This window comes from Phacochoerus africanus, chromosome 8, assembly GCF_016906955.1.
Source record: "Phacochoerus africanus isolate WHEZ1 chromosome 8, ROS_Pafr_v1, whole genome shotgun sequence".
Lineage (NCBI taxonomy): Eukaryota > Metazoa > Chordata > Mammalia > Artiodactyla > Suidae > Phacochoerus > Phacochoerus africanus.
In genome coordinates this window covers 18,940,384-18,959,047 of record NC_062551.1, presented here as the reverse complement: position 1 = coordinate 18,959,047, position 18,664 = coordinate 18,940,384, and the positions used below count along the sequence as shown (strand labels likewise).

The 18,664-nt window shown below is 43.0% G+C and overlaps 1 protein-coding gene across 2 annotated transcripts in view; it reads right to left on the bottom strand.

The window, feature by feature from the left end:
* The window catches only part of RSPRY1 (ring finger and SPRY domain containing 1), a 49,825-nt gene that overhangs the window by 8,472 nt on the left and 22,689 nt on the right, over positions 1-18,664 (bottom strand). For both annotated transcript variants that reach the window (XM_047790963.1, XM_047790962.1), the window contains exons 6-13: positions 17,327-17,385; positions 15,376-15,442; positions 14,866-14,997; positions 13,335-13,450; positions 11,976-12,119; positions 4,933-5,044; positions 2,600-2,702; positions 2,103-2,255 (exon numbers count right to left, since the gene is read on the bottom strand). In XM_047790963.1, coding sequence (XP_047646919.1) covers positions 2,103-2,255; positions 2,600-2,702; positions 4,933-5,044; positions 11,976-12,119; positions 13,335-13,450; positions 14,866-14,997; positions 15,376-15,442; positions 17,327-17,385 — 886 coding nt within the window. The remainder of the gene's footprint in view (positions 1-2,102; positions 2,256-2,599; positions 2,703-4,932; positions 5,045-11,975; positions 12,120-13,334; positions 13,451-14,865; positions 14,998-15,375; positions 15,443-17,326; positions 17,386-18,664) is intronic.

Genomic DNA, 18,664 nt, shown 5'->3' with positions numbered 1-18,664 from the left:
TACTACTGCAGCTGAGAGGTGGGAGTATGATGCTTCACTGTGCCTTTTTTTTTTTTTTTCCCCCCTTTGGTGCGTATTTGAAGTTTTCCAAATAAAAAGTTTAAGAAGAAAAAAAAAAAAAAAAAGAGAATGAATGGACGAAGCAGTGGAGACACAGAGTATATGCAATACAGAACAATTTACAGATGCCAGGTGGAAACAAGGCCATGAGCTCCTGCCCTGAAGACAGAAAATACTGTTTCAATGAATAAAAGCTTTTAGAATGAATATATTCTAGAATATTTGAATGTAAAATACAATATTTTATGTTCTAAAAGCTGAATGTAAGCTTTCAGAACATGGGCTGAAAATATTAATGGCATAGAGATCAGTTGCAGGCACATTCACACTTAATGCCCCAATTTGTAACTAAGTGCAACTGTAATGTTAAGGGCGCAAGGTACCAGCAGGAGCCTGGCATTAAGGAGGCCACTCAATTAGTCTCTGACAACTCCTATCTCGGTGTCACTGTCAGAGACAACAAAGTCTAGTGCAGTAGAGAACTGCCCTAGCTTGTAACTCTGCTGCTCTTATTCAAAGCAGGCTGCACTTTGGGCGCCAAATTGATGTGGTACTAAGTACATAGAAGTTGCCCAAGAAAGACCTTGAGACAGCTAGTGCTTACTGCCGGCTGACTTTTGGAAAGTTCAGTTCTGCAGGGGTGGTTAACTAAATGCTGAAGCAGTTTTACCGAAGGCCAGCCTCCAGGGGCAACTCTCAGATGGGTAAGTCCTTCCTTTTAGCATGTGTGTGTGAGAAGGCTGACTTAATTACGGGCTGCATCTAAGAGGACCGGCTACATAAGAAAGTAAGGGGGTACGACAGATGAGAGAGGGAGCACACTTCCACCAAGGGAATTTACAGTTCAGAATCCCTGTCAGGCACTAAGACAAACTGAAGGGAAGTTCTAGGAATGAACCTCAGATCTCTGAGCTGGGATATAATATACCTTCCTGGTGTATTATGGCAACTCTACTGCTGCAGGCAGGGCTGTCATCACTATGTGACATTTTTAGTTCATCTGGAAACTGCTGAGCCATGCTCTAGGCTTGGGACGCTGAGTCCAAGGTGAAGTACAGCCCAGAAGGGCTCTTTATAGACCTGCTTTTTTGAGCCCAAACAGGAGCCAGGATTACAGTGTTACGTTACTGATACCTTTAAGGACATAAAAGCCCAACAGTGGCTACACCATTGGCTGCTGAGAGAGACTCCGTCATCGACACAACACATCTGGCATTAGCAACAGGAACACCCTTCCTCACCCAGGCCCAGGAGGCTGCTCTGTTAAAAAGTGATAAACTTTGGCTCATACTGTGAAACAAACTTCAACTAGAAGTAATTACCAGGAAGCAGCTGCAGTCTTTCCCAGCTTAAAGAATAGACAACGTTCATCTCATAAGGAAGAAAAGCAGGCATTCTTCCAAGGATGCGATTAATGCCAATCACATCTTTGGCAAAGGGCTGTGAAATTTTATCCAAGATGGCATTCACTGTCCTAATGGCTGTAGAACAGTGCTGGCATCTTTGTCACGTCGCTAAAATACAACAATAAGTGTCTTTCAATAAACCCAAGTCTGTTAAAAAGATGCACTTGATTTTCTAATATTCAAGAGTTTTATACTGACATTCAAGTTAAGTTCGTTTGTAGGATTTTTGTGTATGCGCATGTGTCTTATTATCTGATTTTTATACCAATGTTACTTCCAGCTTAGACCACTTACTTGGAAGTGCTCTTTCTGGGTTCTGTAACATTTTAAATAGCAATGAAATTATCTGTTATTTAAACATTTGGTGGAGATCTTCTGTTAAACATCTTCTGTTAAACACCTGATGTTTTGGGGGTGACACAGCTCTTAATTTTTTTCAATTAATTTTGTAAAAATAATTGGTTTCCTTATATCTCTTCTGGGATCTGTTTTAGTAATTTATATTTCCTAGGAAGCCATCCTTTTTAGTCAGGCTTTCAAAATTATTTGCAAAAGTTGATAAAAGTCTCTCAAATTATTTTAATTTCTCATGAGATGCAAATGAAAGTCTGGAGCTGGCCTAAGTAAATGCCTTACCTTGGCAAAATGATTTTCTCTTCAGCTGTTAGGAAGGCGTAGTCGTTAAAAGTGCTAAATTTCATAGATGGTGGATATTTGAATGGTTTTGCTCCAAAATTGAACTCACATTGTTGATATGACATGAAACTAGCTGCAGCAAAAAATCCAGATCTATAAATAAAAATGAGCAGAGGTCAACAGAATTCATAAAAACAAAGTAAAGCTCATACATACAAAGTGGTTTTCAGAAAGTCCGAACAAGTCATATCCTAGCAGAAAGGAAAGGTGACAGATTCTGTTTACTAACCGATACAGGACTGTGAATCAGACAATATCCTGCTCTTGCCTTCCTATGTCAAACTCTGGGATGGTTTTAGGTACGATCAAGTGGGTCCCCAATTACTTGAAATAAAGTGATTTCTCATCACAACTATATAAATAGACATTTTTTTTTTCCTTGAGGAAAGTATAGTCCATGCATCTACTCAAATTTGTGACTGAGAAAAGGTACTTACACAGTAGATGAAAAGACTTGCTTCTCAGGAGGCAGCTGGTTGCCATTTAAAAAGAAGATCATTTGCTTTTCATTCAAGTCTAACAGAAATCCTACTGTGTCTCCTAGAGGATAAAGTGAAACACTGTTAGGATATGAAGATTCTTTTATCTCAAGGGTTTTAAGGTCACTGTATTAAAGTCTGCATTTAAGCCAGACTTTATTCAGTATCTTCATCCTTCTTGCTTCTTCTGCAACTGATCTGACCCCTTTATATCAGTATTTTAATATACCTTTAAGAGGAAAATGCTGGAAGTTAATCTATGAGAAGCCATCTATTATAAGATGCACCCAATTTCAAAGATATTGAAATGTGGGGAAAATGTGTATTTGGGGATTATATGGTAAAATAAAACCAGGTACTTCTTTGCTTCTCTGGTAAGAATAAAAACTCCCTGAGATAATAACAGCCCCCTAAATGTTTTTTGTGGGGTTTTTTTTTGGTCTTTTTAGGGCCACAGCTGTGGCATATGGAAGTTCCCAGGCTAGGGGTCAAATCAGACCTACAGCTGCCGGCCTACACCACAGCCACAGCAAAGCAACACAGCATCTGAGCCACGTCTGTGACCTACACCACAGCTCATGGCAACACCAGATCTTTTAACCCATTGAGTGGGGCCAGAGATTGAACCCGTGTCCTCATGGATATTAGTCGGGTTTGTTACAGCTGAGCCATGATGGGAGCTCCATTTTTTTTTTTTTTTAATTTACAGTTACACCTGAGGCACATGGAAGTTCCTGGGCTAGGGACAGCTGTGGCAATGCCGCATCCTTAACCCACTGTGCCGGGCTAGGTATCAAGCCTGTAGCTCCACAGCAACCTGAGCTGCTGTAGTTGGATTCTTAGCCCATTGTGCTACAGTGGGACTCCCTGTTTTTGTTTTTAATAAAAGCTTTCAACTTCACTTATAATTTTTTTTTTTTTTTTTGGCCAGGCCCACAGCATTTGGAAGGTCCCAGGCCAGGGATCAAACCTGTGCCACAGCAATGACATGAATCACAGCAGTGATGCTGCCAGAAAAACCTGTGCCACAGCAATGACACTGCCAGATCCTTAACCCACTGAGCTACCAAGAATATCTGGTTTTGCCTTTTAAATGTCAAAGATAAACACACGAAATTACACAGTGATGAAAAGAAAAGGTGGACACTCAATGGTGGTAGAGGAAAATCTGGCAATATACAGCAAAACCTTGAAATTCTGTATCCCCCCTGCCAGGAAGATTCACTTCTAAGGCTTTATCCTGAAAAAAAAAAATCTAGACTGGTGGAGCTCCCTCACTGTGGCTCAGCAGTAACAAACTTGACTAGTATCCATGAGGACTCGGGTTAAGGAACCAGCACTGCTGTGAGCTGTGATGTAGGTTGCAGGTGAGGCTTGGGTCTGGTGTTGCTGGGGCTGTGGCGTAGGCCAGTGGCTACAGCTCCAATTCGACCCCAAGCCGGGGAACTTCCACATGCTGCAGGTGTGGCCCTAAAAAAGATCATGCTATTGATATGATCTATTCTTGCTAAAATCCTAGAGCCATGATTGAGAGTCCTTGTAGCCTATGCCCCTGTAGCATTCAGAGCCTGTGGAGAACTGAGGCTTGCAGAAGTGTTTGAGGCCAAGAGTGCTCATTATCCTTAAAAGCTGCTTTAGAGAGGCCCAGAATGTGTCCAGTGACCAGTGCTGATTCTCTGAAAATAACCTCATTTTAACAGCATTAGAATTTCAATCCCCTGTTATCCTCATGGCTGCTTTGGTTCAAGATAAATACCCAGAGAGGAAACTAGAATTCTTTTTTATTCTTTTGGTCTTTTGAACCTGAGGCACATGGAGGTTCCCAGGCTAGGGGTCCAATCCGAGCTGAAGCTGATGGCCTACACCACAGCCACAGCAACTCAGGATCCAAGCTGCGTCTTCGACCTACACCACAGCTCAGGGCAACACCGGATCCTTAACCCACTGATCGAGACAAGGGATCAAACTCGCATCCTCATGGATGCAAGTCGGGTTTGTTAACTGCTGAGCCATGACAGAAAGGTGAATTCATATTAATCTTAAGATGATCATTTCTCCCCTAAATTAAGCATTTCATAGTCTGAAATGGTTTGTTAAAGGAAGGGCTCCATCAGAGGTGAAGAGCAGGACAGTGCTGTTCCCACCCACAGTAGAGAATACAAATGCTAACATCCCTTTTCACATTTAGACTTTTCCCATTAGAACATTTTAAGGCCTAACAAAACAGATGCCTCATCATAACCAGATGTCTCAACCTAGTTGATAAATTCAGGATGGAGAGGAATGAATACCTTCTTTCCAGCAGGGGTGCAGGTGAGGCTTACTTCTGGCGTTGTACCAAATCAGCTGCCGGCAGCCATCGTATGCACAGGAGTATTCGTCGTCCCCAATGCCGTAGCCTTCCTGCAGGGAGACAGGGTCCAGAAGATTAGCAAGGCTCTGTTTCTTTTGTAAGCATGAACCTGGTGGCTGGAATTCTAAGCTTTGTGGATGAAGGGAGAGAGCCTACAGTTCTCAGAAGATACCAAAATTCTGACAGAGTCAGAATAGATGAGTTCACCAACATATTTCTGAACTTTCACAGTTGTTAGTTCATTTAATTCTCATGAACCACCTTGAGGCAGGTGGCATTATATTTCATTTTCAGAGGAGAGCAAGGCTCAGAGGGGTCAACCAGCTTGCCCAAGGGCATATTACTAAAAAAGTCAAGATTGGACCTTGGAATTTTCTGATTCCAAGGCTGCTGTGGACAAACACCTTTCTTGCATTTGTAGACTTCAGAACACGCACATGCTCAGAGATTTAAAAACTGGAGACAAGAGAAAGGTTATAGTGGATAATCAGCTAACAGGTATTCTGAAATATCTGAACATCATACAGGTCCTTGACAGCTTTTATTACTGACTGCCCTTTAATTATTTTATTGTTAACATAAAAGGGTGTGTGTGTGGGGTTCCCTTCTTGGCTCAGCGTAAACGAATCTGACTAGCATCCAGGAGGACACAGGTTTGATCCCTGGCCTCGCTCAGTGAATTAAGGATCCGGCGTTGCCGTGAGCTGTGGTGTAGGTTGCAGATTCAGTCTCAGATGCAGCTTAGATCTTGAGTTGCTGTGGCTGTGGTGTAGGCCAGCGGCTACAGCTCCAATTTACCCCCTAGCCTGGGAACCTCAATATGTCACAGATGAGGCCCTAAAAAAAAAAAAAAAAGACCAAAATAAAGGGGGGGAGTTGGTAGGATCTTAAGAAATTATTTTGAGTACTTATAAGAAAAAAAATAGAAGAAACAGAGGAAACATGCAGATCAGACATGCTATCTTTCCCGCCCCCGTGGTATGCAGCAGCCTGATGTGGGATTTCAGCTCCCAGACCAGGCACTGAATTTGGGACACAGTGGTAAAAGCGCCAAGTCCTAGCCATTATGAACAACTGCTATTTTTAAGGGTCAGTGGTGAAAGATTCTAGTGGAGAAAGGCATTGAACATGAGGGCCAAATCCAAGTAAGATCTCAGATCCTGGTGATGACCTGCTTGTTCTAAGTGATAAAGAATGCAGAGAGGAGACAGGTGAGAAAAAAGGCTCCAACATGCTTCTTGACGACTTGGACCAAAACATAACAGAATTCAGATGAGCGTTCTCTAAAACAAGGCTTCTGAATTAGCTGTTCTGAATGCACCATTCAGACCACTCAAGAGTTAAATGAACTTGCATTAAGTTCTCAGCAAAAGGCCGAGGAGAAATTTACCAGTCTATTAGAAAGAACATCTTGCTTGGAGCTCCCATCATGGCTCAGTGGTTAACGAATCCGACTAGGAACCATGAGGTGGTGGGTTCAATCCCCAGCCTCACTCAGTGGGTTAAGGATCTGGCGTTGCCGTGAGCTGTGGTGCAGGTTGCAGACGAGACTCAGATCCCACGTTGCTGTGGCTCTGGTGTAGGCCAGCGGCTACTGCTCTGATTAGACCTCTGGCATGGGAACCTCCATATGCCGCAGGTGCAGCCCTAAAAAAGACAAAAAAAAAAAAAAAGAATACCTTGCTACTACCCCTTTCGGAGCCTGAACAGATAAGTAAAAAAACTAATTTTTTATTTTGTAGGTGTTGGGGCATAGGCAAAAGGCAAGCAACTCTTTTTTTATCTTTCTTTCTAGGGACCCACAAGTGGTGAATGGAAGTTCCCAGGCTAGGGGTCAAATAAGAGCTGAAACTGCTGGCCTTTGCCACAGCCACAGCCACAGCAACTGGGGATCCAAGTCGGGTCTGAGAACCACACCACAGCTTGAGGTAACTGAGTGAGGCCAAGGATCGAATGCACATCCTAATGGATACTAGCTAGGTTTGTTTCCACTGCACCACAAAGGAAGCTCCCCTATCTTTCCTTTCTTTTCTTTTTTTTTTTGTCTTTTTACCTATTTCTAGTGCCGCTCCCACGGCATATGGAGGTTCCCAAGCTAGGGGTCGAATTGGAGCTGTAGCCGCCGGCCTACACCACAGCCACAGCAACGCGGGATCTGAGCCGTGTCTGCAACCTACACCACAGTTCACGGCAACGCCAGATTGTTAACCCACTGAGCAAGGCCAGGGATCGAACCCGCAACCTCATGGTTCCTAGTTGGATTCGCTAACCACTGTGCCACGACGGGAACTCTTATCTTTCCTTTCTAATGTCCTCGGAAGTTCTCCACAGACACTTGAAAGAAATTCCTGGAAGATTCCTAGCCACCAAGAATTGGTTAAGAGTGGAATTTACCATGCAATGTCTTCTATGCTTGGATGAATATCATAACAGTGTGGCAGTGTGGGAAAAGGGGAACTCTGATAATTTTAACCACAGATCAACTTCTGCAGGCTAAGAAGTAGGTGCTTCTGCTAAGCAGAGATGCACTTTAAAAATCCCATTGAGCTTATACATCAAAGAGCCACCCAGATGTATTGCACCCTTTTTCAATGTGAAACATTCCCGGCAGGACTATGGTTTCCCTCAGCTGCGATAGATATATGAGAGAAGAGGGCGGCTAACTTGGTACTTGGGGTGATTATTTTGATCTGCTTATTTCTGGTCATGTTTATTTTAGTAATGGAAACATTCTAAAAACAAAGAAAAGAGTTTATTTGTAGTTAGTCATTGAGGGAATACTCCGGATCCTTCCCCACGTGGCGGAAACTGTCTTTTTCCTGCTATCTAGCATCTCAACTGCTTCCTGTTATGGGGAATGTAATGAAGACACAGTCTCCTGCCTCCTGCTCGGGAAGTAGATGGGTAAGGTGTCATCTTGGCCAAGTGGACCCCACCTGCCATCAGACACCCGGAGTGGTATGAGTGACCCCATGTGGAGGAATGGTTAGGTTTGTGGGCAGCAGTGCTGGCATCCTGGCTCCTAAAACACTGGCTGTTCTACTTCCTGTCTCTTGGCCCATGGTCATTGTCTTGGAGCTTGTCTAGTTCTCAAATCCTTCAAGAGTCTGGGAGCTCCCGATAACCTTCCATGTCATTCCTTTTCTGTGTAAGATAGCAGAGTCATCTTCTCCACAGCAAGAGGCTTCAACAGGGAAAGAGCATGGGCTACATTGATCAGGGACTGAATTTCTTCTCAGCAGTGGAGGCTGGTGACTTTGGGCAAGTTTTTTTTGTTTTTTTTTCTTTTTTGTCTTTTCAGGGCCGAACCCACAGCATATGGAAGTTCCCAGGCTAGGGGTCGAATTGGAGCTGTAGTTGCCAGCCTACACCACAGCCATAGCCATGCCAGATCTGAACCACCTCTGTGACCTACACCACAGCTCACGGCAATGCTGGATTCTTAACCCATGAGTGAGGCCAAGATCAAAGCTGTGTCCTCATGGATACCTGCTGGGATCATTACCCCTGAGCCACCTTGGGAACTCCAGGCAAGTTTCTAAATTAATTTCTCTGAACCTCATTCTCTTCATCTTTAAATGGGAGAAGAGAGATTCCCCTTATGGCTCAGCAGTAACAAACCTGATTAGTATCCATGAGGACTGGGGTTTGATTCCTGGTCTCGCTCAGTGGGGTTAAGGATCATGGAGTTGTGGTCAAAGATGCAGCTTGGATCCTTCAGGGCATGGCTGTGGTGTAGCCTGGCAGCTGTGGCTCCGATTCTACCTGTAGCCTGGGAACCTCCATGTGCCATAGGTGCAGCCCTAAAAAGACCAAATAAATAAATAAATGGGAGAATAACACCTTCTCACTCCCAAAAAGATTAGAGGTGAGTACGTGAAAGACCTCTCACATGGTAGATGCTCATGAAATGGCAAGTGAAAACATGCTCTTGGATACTTGTTACTCTCAACCTCTGTAAAGATACACAAGACAAACTATTCTGTAGGTGATCTTAACAAGACCTGTCCTTTAGCTTCTCAATTTAACGATCTATCTCCAATACCAACACTTTGATCATTCTTCAAAAGTGAAGCCGAAGCAGTAAGAGTTAAAATAATAGGCACTATGAATGGACTTCAACTTTTAGAAACTGGGGAATTCCCATCGTGGCTCAGTGGTTAATGAACCCAACTAGGATCCATGAGGATGTGGCCTTGCTCAGTGAGTTAAGGAGCTGGTGTTGCTGTGACCTGTGGTGTAGGTCATAGACTCGGCACGGATCCTGTGTTGCTGTGGCTCTGGCGTAGGCCGGTGGCTACAGCTCTAATTAGACCCCTAACCTGGGAACCTCCATATGCTGCGGGAGCATAGAAATGAAATCATCCTGGAAATGATTTATTCTGTAAAACCATATCTGTCTGTATAGGCAAAAAGATACAGAACAATGTCCATTTGAAGCAAAGTTGTAAGTATGGCAATGTCATTAAAATCCCACATTTGGGGAAAGATATTTCAGACTTCACGAATTTCTAAGCAGCCAGAACTTGAATCAAGGAAAAACGTTTTATTTTTGGTTTTTGGAGAAAGAAAGAAACAGTCTATCAAGAATGCTGGAGGGTAGGAAAATAGTATTTTAAGTCTCTTAACTTGAGAAGCTCAAGTTTTTACAACTATATGGCATAAATTTGTTCCACCTACCATAAAAAAATGATCCAGTTTCACTGTCCCCCTTTTTTTCCCCTTTTTTTAGGGCTGTACCAGCAGCACATGGAGGTTCCCAGGCTAGGGGTCTAATCAGAGCTGTAGCCGATGGCCTACGCCAGAGCCACAGCAACGCAGGATCCGAGCCATGACTGTGACCTTCACCACAGCTCACGGCAATGCCGGAAGCTAAACCCACTGACTGAGGCCAGGGATCGAACCCACAACCTCATGGTTTCTAGTCAGATTCATTTCCACTGTGCCATGACGGGAACTCCTCACTGGCAATTAAAAAAATGTTTTTTCAACATTCAGTCTCAAATATACTATACCTAGACCTATAATTTGCTGCCAAATTAGGAGACAAATTTTATATCAAAGCTTTCTCCCTAGAGAAATCCCTGTTTCTTCCAGTTCCAGAACATTTTTTTTTACTTTCAAATGAAAATACAAATGAAAAGAATTCTCTGAAATTCTTTCCATTTTCAAATGCAAAGAATGCAACTGTTATAGAATAGGAAGGGGGCTGAATTCTAGGCCTGGTTTCTTCGTGTCCCAGCCTTAGTCTCGGTTTTCTCATCTGTGAGATGGAAATTGTGACAGTAAAAACTATAGTTGGAATCAGATGATAGGTTCTAAGACGACAGTGCTGTGGGAGTTCTCACTGCGGCTCAGCGGTAATTAAGCCAACTAGTACCCATAAGGATTCGGATTCAATCCCTGGCCCCCGCTCAGTGGGTTAAGGATCTGGCGTTACCGTAAGCTGCAATGTAGATCACAGACATGGCTCACATCTAGTTTTGCTGTGGCTGTGGTGTAGGCTGGCAGCTGCAGCTCCAGTTGGACCCCTAGCCTGGGAACTTCCATATGCCGTGAGTGCAGCTAAAAAGAAATAAAACAAAATAAAATAAAATGATGGTGCTATGGAAATTAAGTTTTTTTTTTTTAGCTCTAAAAAATCGGAGGTCCCGTTGTAGCACAGCAGAAATGAATCTGACTAGGAACCATGAGGTTGTGGGTTTGATCCTCTTTAGTGAGGCCAGGGTTAAGGATCTGGCATTGCCATGAGCTGTGGTGAAGGTCGAAGACCTGGCTTGGATCCTGCATTGTTGTGGCTGTGGCGTAGGCTGGCAGCTGTAGTCCCTATTCAACCCCTAGCCTGGGAACCTCCACATGCCATGGGTGTGGCCCTAAAAAGACCAAAAAACCCCCCCAAAAAACAAAACACCAAAACCTTTAAAACCCATCCCAAGACTTTACATACGCGATGGGTGGCTATTTAGATTAACAAACAAACAAACAAATCTAGGGCTTTTCTCAGCTCAAAGGATAAAAACCATATGTGTATAAAACATTCCTGACCAAAATGGGTTTAATTCCAAACAACTTATAATTTGACTAACAGAAAAGAGATGATTTGGGCTGGGCATTAGAAGGGTATAAAGTGGCAAGAAATTAACATCTGAAGGAAAAGGAAGAACCCAACCTCTCACACCTAAGTGAGGTAGCCCAATTCTGCTTCCTCTAGCGGATTTAATCTTTCCTTTTATACTATAGCTTTCTATAACAAAAGATAAATGGTAAATATTGAAAACAAATGTGCCTACTAATTACAAAGTAAAAGTAAAGTACAAGAAGTCAAGCCAACATTAGTATTTTATGAAAAGAATGGAATTCTTACAAAGCTCCTAAAGCTTAAATGCAAGGTAAAAACCATCACTGCTTCCAATATAAAAACCGAACCAAGGAGGTGGCTCAGGCTATAGAAGCAAAAGGACATATCTAACCTCCAGGTGGAAAATTAACATGAATTAAAAACTTAAGGGGGGAGTTCCCATCGTGGCACAGTGGTTAACAAATCCAACTAGGAACCAGGAGGTTGCGGGTTCGATCCCTGGCCTTGCTCAGTGGGTTAAGGATCTGGAGTTGCTGTGAGCTGTGGTGTAGGTCACAGATGCGGCTCGGATCCCGAGTTGCTGTGGCTCTGGTGTAGGCTGGTGGCTACAGCTCCAATTAGACCCCTAGCCTGGGAACCTCCATATGCCATGGGAGCAGCCCTAGAAAAGACAAAAAAAAAAAAAAAAACAAAACTTGAGGGGAGGAAAAAACCTAAGAGGCAACTTTACTTGTGTTTCCCTATTTTTGAATCAGTTTAGAAAACTACTGTTAGGAATTTGGCACCATGTACTTCAGGCCAAGGAACAATTATTGCACAAACTTATCTGAAAAATAAGTATCCTCCACCCACTCACCAAAAATCTTGCTGCCCTCATCTGCCCAGTTCTCTAAGGTACTCACGTGATTGAGAAATTTGCTGTCTCGTGTGGCCCAGCCGATCTGCATGACCCCAGAAGTGACCACTGTTACTTCGTAGTACCACACCCCAGCATCCACACAAAAGGTACAACGCACACTTTCAAAAGAGGAGGCATCACAGCGAGCCTGGCAAAATCAAAGAGCATGACGGTCCACCATCAATACCTGAAGACCACCAGAGAGAACTGACTGCTCAGGAGGCTGAATGTATGCTTCCTTAGTAAAGCTTTTGGACAACTGTCTCCTTCTCAGTGCATTCTCAGTGACAAAAAGTACAAAACTGAGAGCAGGACACTCCATTTTAGAATTTTATCTCCCAGGAGTTTCAAAGTAGAAGGACTGGAATGCCTCAAAGATGGCTACAGTGAGAATTAGTGAAGGCTATCGGCTTCATTTTTTTTTTTCTTTTTTTGACTTTTCTAGGGTCGCACCTGCAGCATATGGAGGTTCCCAGGTTAGGGGTCTAATCGGAGCTGTAGCCGCCGGTCTACGCCACAACCACAGCAAGGTGGGATCTGAGCTGTATCTTCAACCTACACCACAGCTCATGGCAACGCCAGATCCTTAACCCACTTAGCGAGGCCAGGGATCGAATCTGAAACCTCATGGTTCCTGGCTGGATTTGTAAACCACTGAGCCATGATGGGAACTCCATGGCTTCATTTTTAAGCAGTTATAGAGCTTCATTCTCATGGTGGAATCTTCTACAAATGCATAAACATTGTCTTAACCTGGACTTTTAGGGAGGGAGAGAAGGATATTGAAAGGTACTGAGATGGAGTAATTACAAATAATCTAAAGCAGAAAACTACATAAGGCATTTGGCAAGACATAAGATCAAAGGGCTGTGTGCAGCCATTCTTCAAACAGCTCTTTAATCTTGACATGTCTAGTACCTTACTGCCTTACGGTACTTTCCTGTATATAAGTGGCTCTTTCATCAACCTTCACCCACAAATCAGCAACATTTCTTATATACAGGGAGACGGTGAAGCAAGATCTAGATGAATACACTTGGCTATACAGGGATTTAAAAAAAGGAAGGGCCTCTTTTAAAAACACTAGTTTTTGAAGCTTTAGCTGAATAAAATGGCAGAGATTAAAATCAGATCTACTTAAACCAGTCAATAAACATTGGCACACTTACTAGAAGACCATGTGATATGAAAGAGTAAATAATATCCCATATACACTCTCTCCTGCCACTTCTACCTCTAATCACTCTTTGAATATGTAAGAAACTTCCAACTATTTTGCAGGAAATTGCTTTGTTCAAAACCAGATCATGAAAATGAGACCAAGATTTTTCTCCCCAGAAGGGTCCATGTGTGGAAGCTTTACCTCCAAGCCGTGAGGCGAGATCTTCAGGTACTCGCTGACATCGTTGCTATTCAGCATGGCCCTGATGCTATTCAAGTCCACTTTCTCATAGGTCAGCTGCCTACCTTCTTTTAAAACTGCCGAAGAAAAAAAATGCGCATATTGCTAAAGCAGGCTGCTGTGGAAAAAAAAGCTATTGTCATCACTAGCTGCCATTCTAATTTAGAAGTGAGGTGCTCATAAATGGCAGAATTGGTAGACTTATAATCTTGGCTTTGTTGCTGCAGTGTGACATGAAGATTAATTAAGCATATGCTAGTAAGGGGAGCACTGCTAGATTTATATTTGTTTCCAATAGTTTTACTTTGCATGAAGCAAAATCCAAAAGGTTCTTCTTCAGAATTATTATTATTATTATTTTTTGCTTTTTAGGGCATCACCTGTGGCATATGGAGGGTCCCAGCCTAGGGGTCAAATCAGAGCTGTAGTTGCCGGCCTGCGCCACAGCCACAGCAGTGCAGGTTCCAAGCTGCGTCTGCAACCTATACCATGACTCACGGCAACACTGGATCCTTAACCCACTGAGTAAGGTCAGGGATCGAACCCACAACCTCATGGTTACTAGTTGGATTTGTTTCTGCTGTGCCACAACAGGAACTCCCTCAGGATTCTTTAAGTGGCACTACCCAAGCCGTGCACTGAACAATTCTCCATAATGCTGTGGTAGGAGCAGGGGGTCACGTGTCTGCCTGTGCTTTAGCACAGTGCTACCTATGCAGCAGGAGTGAGGATGGAGCAGTAGTACAGTTTTAGTCCCAGCAGCTCTCAGAGGAAAAAAAAAGTTGGGAGCAACCCTCATGGTACAGGTAAGACACACTTAAGTTTTGAAGAGCAATATTGGGAGAAGAATAAAGAGAGGGAATTCCAAGGGAGAGGCTCAGACCCAGGGGTAGGAATGACTGGGACTGCTCATAGGGCAGTGAGAAGAGTCTGTGCTGGGAAGAGTTGATTAGACAGTGCCATCTCATTAATGGCCTGGCTGCAGCAGGAAACAGGATAGCAGTCAAAGTTTCTGAACAGGAGAGTGCTGCAATTAGCAACATTCCATTTAACTGCCTGAAGAATCCCTAGAATACTTTTCTGCTAGAACACAGCCAACCTACCAGTAGAGGGCCTTATATGGAAAGACTCACACTTACTATTACAGAATGAAGACCAGTGATCCTATACAAAAACTGGACTTGGAGGAATTCCCATTGTGGCTCGGTGGTAATGAACCCGACTAGTATCCACGAGGTTGCAGGTTCAATCCCTGGCTCTGCTCAGTAGGTTAAGGTTCTGGTGTTGCTGTGAGCTGAGGTGTAGGTTGAAGACGTGGTTTGGATCCTGCATTGCTGTGGCTGTGGTGTAGCATGGCAGCTGCAGCTCCAATGAGACCCCTAGCCAGGGAACTTCCATATTCCATGGGTGCGGTCCTAAAAAGACCCCAAAAAAAAAAAAAAGGATTTGGAAATGAAAAGAGGCATTTTAATAAAGGGCAACTCCTACTTACACAGATTGTCCAAGCTCCACTGGGCACAGAAACCAACTTGACGTTTCAGATAATCAGGATCATCAGCCCAGGACTCCAAGGTGATAAGCCGGTCGCTAATACTGGATTCAGATATAGTCAATTTATTTTCACCTGTTTGGGGAGACATAAACCTTAAATTAACCCTGAAAGAGTAGGATAATTTGTTAGGTGGATTAATGGAAGGAAGGAGTACAAAAAGAGAGTCTGGCAACTATAATAATACAAAGCCCAAGAGCTCTATTTCCTACAAAGTAGCAATACCATCACTAAATTTTTTGCTATAAAAAGTGAGTCACCGCCATCACCAACTTTCAATTCTTGCCTTTGTCATTGTTACATCTTACTGGCCTTGAGCGTTTACCCAGACAAATCAGAATGTATGCATGTTTGAAGGGGTTCCAAAGCATCAGTTCAACCAGTAGCGAAGAAAAATAAGATTTTTAGCAAGCAATACAGAAGATCATTAGTATAAGAAGTCACTATACCTACTTGTCTGTGCAAACTTTTCCAGTGCGATAAGTGCAAAAAGCATGACTGTGGGGTGGGACTGTAATTTCTGGAAGACAACAAAAGATAAAAAACAACAACAAAAATCATTCCCCTGTAGAGATAGCAAGTTATCAATTTCCTCTTCTTACCCAATATGGGCTAGATCCTTTTTTTGAGCAGTCAGAAAATTTTACTCATTCAAGTCCTTGACTGTCCATTTGCTAATATTGTTAATAATTAAAAAACCAAGATTGAGCCTATTAAAATCTTGTAATATTTTCTTGAAGTTACTGGGTTCCTTTAGATATGGGAATTTCAAAAATATCTCATTCAGTGCACCATGTTATTTTACTAGTCACATACATATTAAAATTTGGTTAAATAAAATCATGCTGATTGATACATTTGTTTAAGCAAGTCAAAGGGAAGCCTAGAAGTGTAGCTAAAGATGGCTTTTTATTCTGAACCCCAAAGGGAACCATTCATCATACCTAGTTCCAAAATTATAAATAATGAAATTAACAACTAATGGCTTCGTTTTCCATCTGTTCTCTGAAAGGATTTCCACAAATGCTGATGGTAGGTGGGAGAGAGCAACAGGTAAGCTCTTTTAATTACATTTAAGTTCATGTTACATGTGTTCACATCTGAAGAAAGGTCATCTGCCTAACACCACATCTTCTCCCAGCCATCCTTCCCACAGCTATGATAGGAGCCTGCAAAAGAGCTCTAGGACATCGGATGACTTCTACTCACTTTTCTGGTGCCCAGCTGGGTTCTGCAAAGCTCAAATAACTGCCATCCTTCCCTGTTTAGCATCCTGCTTCTTGCCATATCCATCCTCAAGCCCTGTCTGGCTCTTCAGGCCCTGAGCGCCCCCAACTTGGATACTTAGTCTATGTCCTCCTGTCTCAACAGTCATCTGATTAGACAATTCTCTGTAAAATGGTGGGAACGTGGCCATTTCTGTCTCTGGGTTTCCATGAGACATGTGCCCTTGGCCAAGAAACCCCATTTCTCCTGTGTGCATAATTAAATCCTACCCTATGGTGTGACCCAGGTGAGGGCCCACCTTCACCAGGAAGTCCATCTCCCATGACTCCCGGCCCCCACCACCTCTACCTCCTACCTCCCAGCCATCTTCACAGAACTCTTGGCACTTAGTCTGAAGGAAGTGACTTTGTCCTTGATCATATCCTGTCATAAAATAGAGGCTAATTATCTTGTCTGAGTAGCTCTGTTCCCTCAACAAACCAGGAAACTTCTTGAGGGCAAAGGACTATTAGACTACTTCTATATCCCTACAGTGCTTACGTAGCATAGGGTTAAACAATTTAAGTACACATCATACAGGTACTAAAAAATAGGATCTTTCAGGTTTTGAAAAAGGCCACTGCACACTATACCTGCAAAAACACCTTTCAAAAATACAGACCAGGCAAGACTGCAGTCCAGCAGTGTGAGAGACCTGACAGCACAGCCTCAGCAAAGCACAGGCTTCACAGATAATACATCCTAAGTACTCAATGACAAACGTTTTAAGAGCAGCGGGAGGAGGTTGGACAGAGAAATAGAGATTTACATACACTGGGAATGGGACCTGACAGTTTCCTGGCTTGGAATGCCATGCCATTTTCTTTCCACTGTGGTGGTTCCTACTACCACTTGGCAGACTCTAAGGATGCACATAAAAAAGCCAATCATAGCAGCCATCCCATGACTAAATTTAAAACCAGACCAACTCAGCTGTTTTTGCTTGCAATAAATCCCTATCCTGCCCTTATTATTATTACTTTTTAAACATAGGAGGGGATAGATAAGCACTCAGGAAACACCTGCAAGTAAAATTTATAGCTGATTCCATTCTCTGTGCCAGTGGCTAAGCTGGCAATTTTAGAAAAATGCACAATTCTAGATGACTCAGAATAACTAACTTTGATGTCTCACTTACCAGACACTGCAGCAAATATTCCAGTATTCCTGGGCTAAGTAAACCTATACTTGCAGGACCTAGACGAATACAAAAAACACTGGATATAATTAAATGTGCCGTATTATTTTGAATTAGTAACTGGTTCCAATCAAACTGTTCTGGTAGGATTCCTTTATAAAGTACTCTCACATGCATTATCTTACCCAAGCCTGCAGCTCTGAGGTTGGGAGTAAGTACTATCCCCACTTCACAGTAAGCAGCTGAGCCCACAGACTCCCTCCTCAAGTCACTTATTCCAGGGCCCTTAGGGAACACATGGCAGAGGCTGGACGAGAATCCATGTGTTCTGATTTCTAATCCATTGTTTCTTCCACCATAAATAACTAGCTGAGCTGTTCACCTGTACTTTGATGTTAACTTTCCTAAAATGGGTAATATCATAAACAAGTTAAAAATCTGTGGAGTTCCCACTGCAGTGCAATGCGATGGGTGGCCTCTTGGGAGCACTGGGACACCAGGTTTGATCCCTCGCCCAGCACAGTTGGGGACCCAGCTGTGGCCTACGCGGCAACTACAGCTTGGATTTGATTTCTGACCCAGGAACTAACTCCATGTGCCGTGGGACCGTCAAAAAAAAAAAAAAAAATCTGCTTGTCTTCTCAGGAATTGCTCCAATTTCAAGTTCCTTTTCCTCTTCCTCTACTCAGTATGTCTATTATTTAGCCAGCCTTTACATAAAGTGTGTGTATATGTATATTACCTATTACAAACATACATATATACCTATATAATCTTTATCATGAGCTTATTAGCCTTTTCGCTTATTTATTTATTTATTTTTCTCTTGGCTGTGGCATGCAGCGGCTTGAAGTGGGATCTCAGTTCCCAGACCAAGGACTGAACCTGGGCTGCTGTGGTCAAAGTGCTGAGCCTCAATCACTAGACCACCAGGTAAAGCCTGCCTTTTCTTTCATTCTTTTTTTTCTTTTTTTTTTGCTTTTTAGGGCCGCCCCCTCAGCATATGGAGGTTCCCAGGCTAGAGGTCTAACCGGACTACAGCTGCCAGCCTACACCAGAGCCACAGCAACGCCAGATCTGAGACAAATCTGCAACCTACACCACAGCTCATGGCAATGCCAGATCCTTAACCCACTCAGCAGGCTGGGGATCAAACCCGAAACCTCCTGGTTCCTAGTTGGATTTATTTCTGCTGCGCCACGATAGGAACTCCCTTTTCTTGTATTCTTAATTTTAAAACAAATACGGAAAACTTTTAAATTTCCCTCAAAGCTAAATTAGTTTGCCTTTATCTCTGTGGACTTGAGTAATTTTTTTTTTTGAAGTTGGACCTTGTCC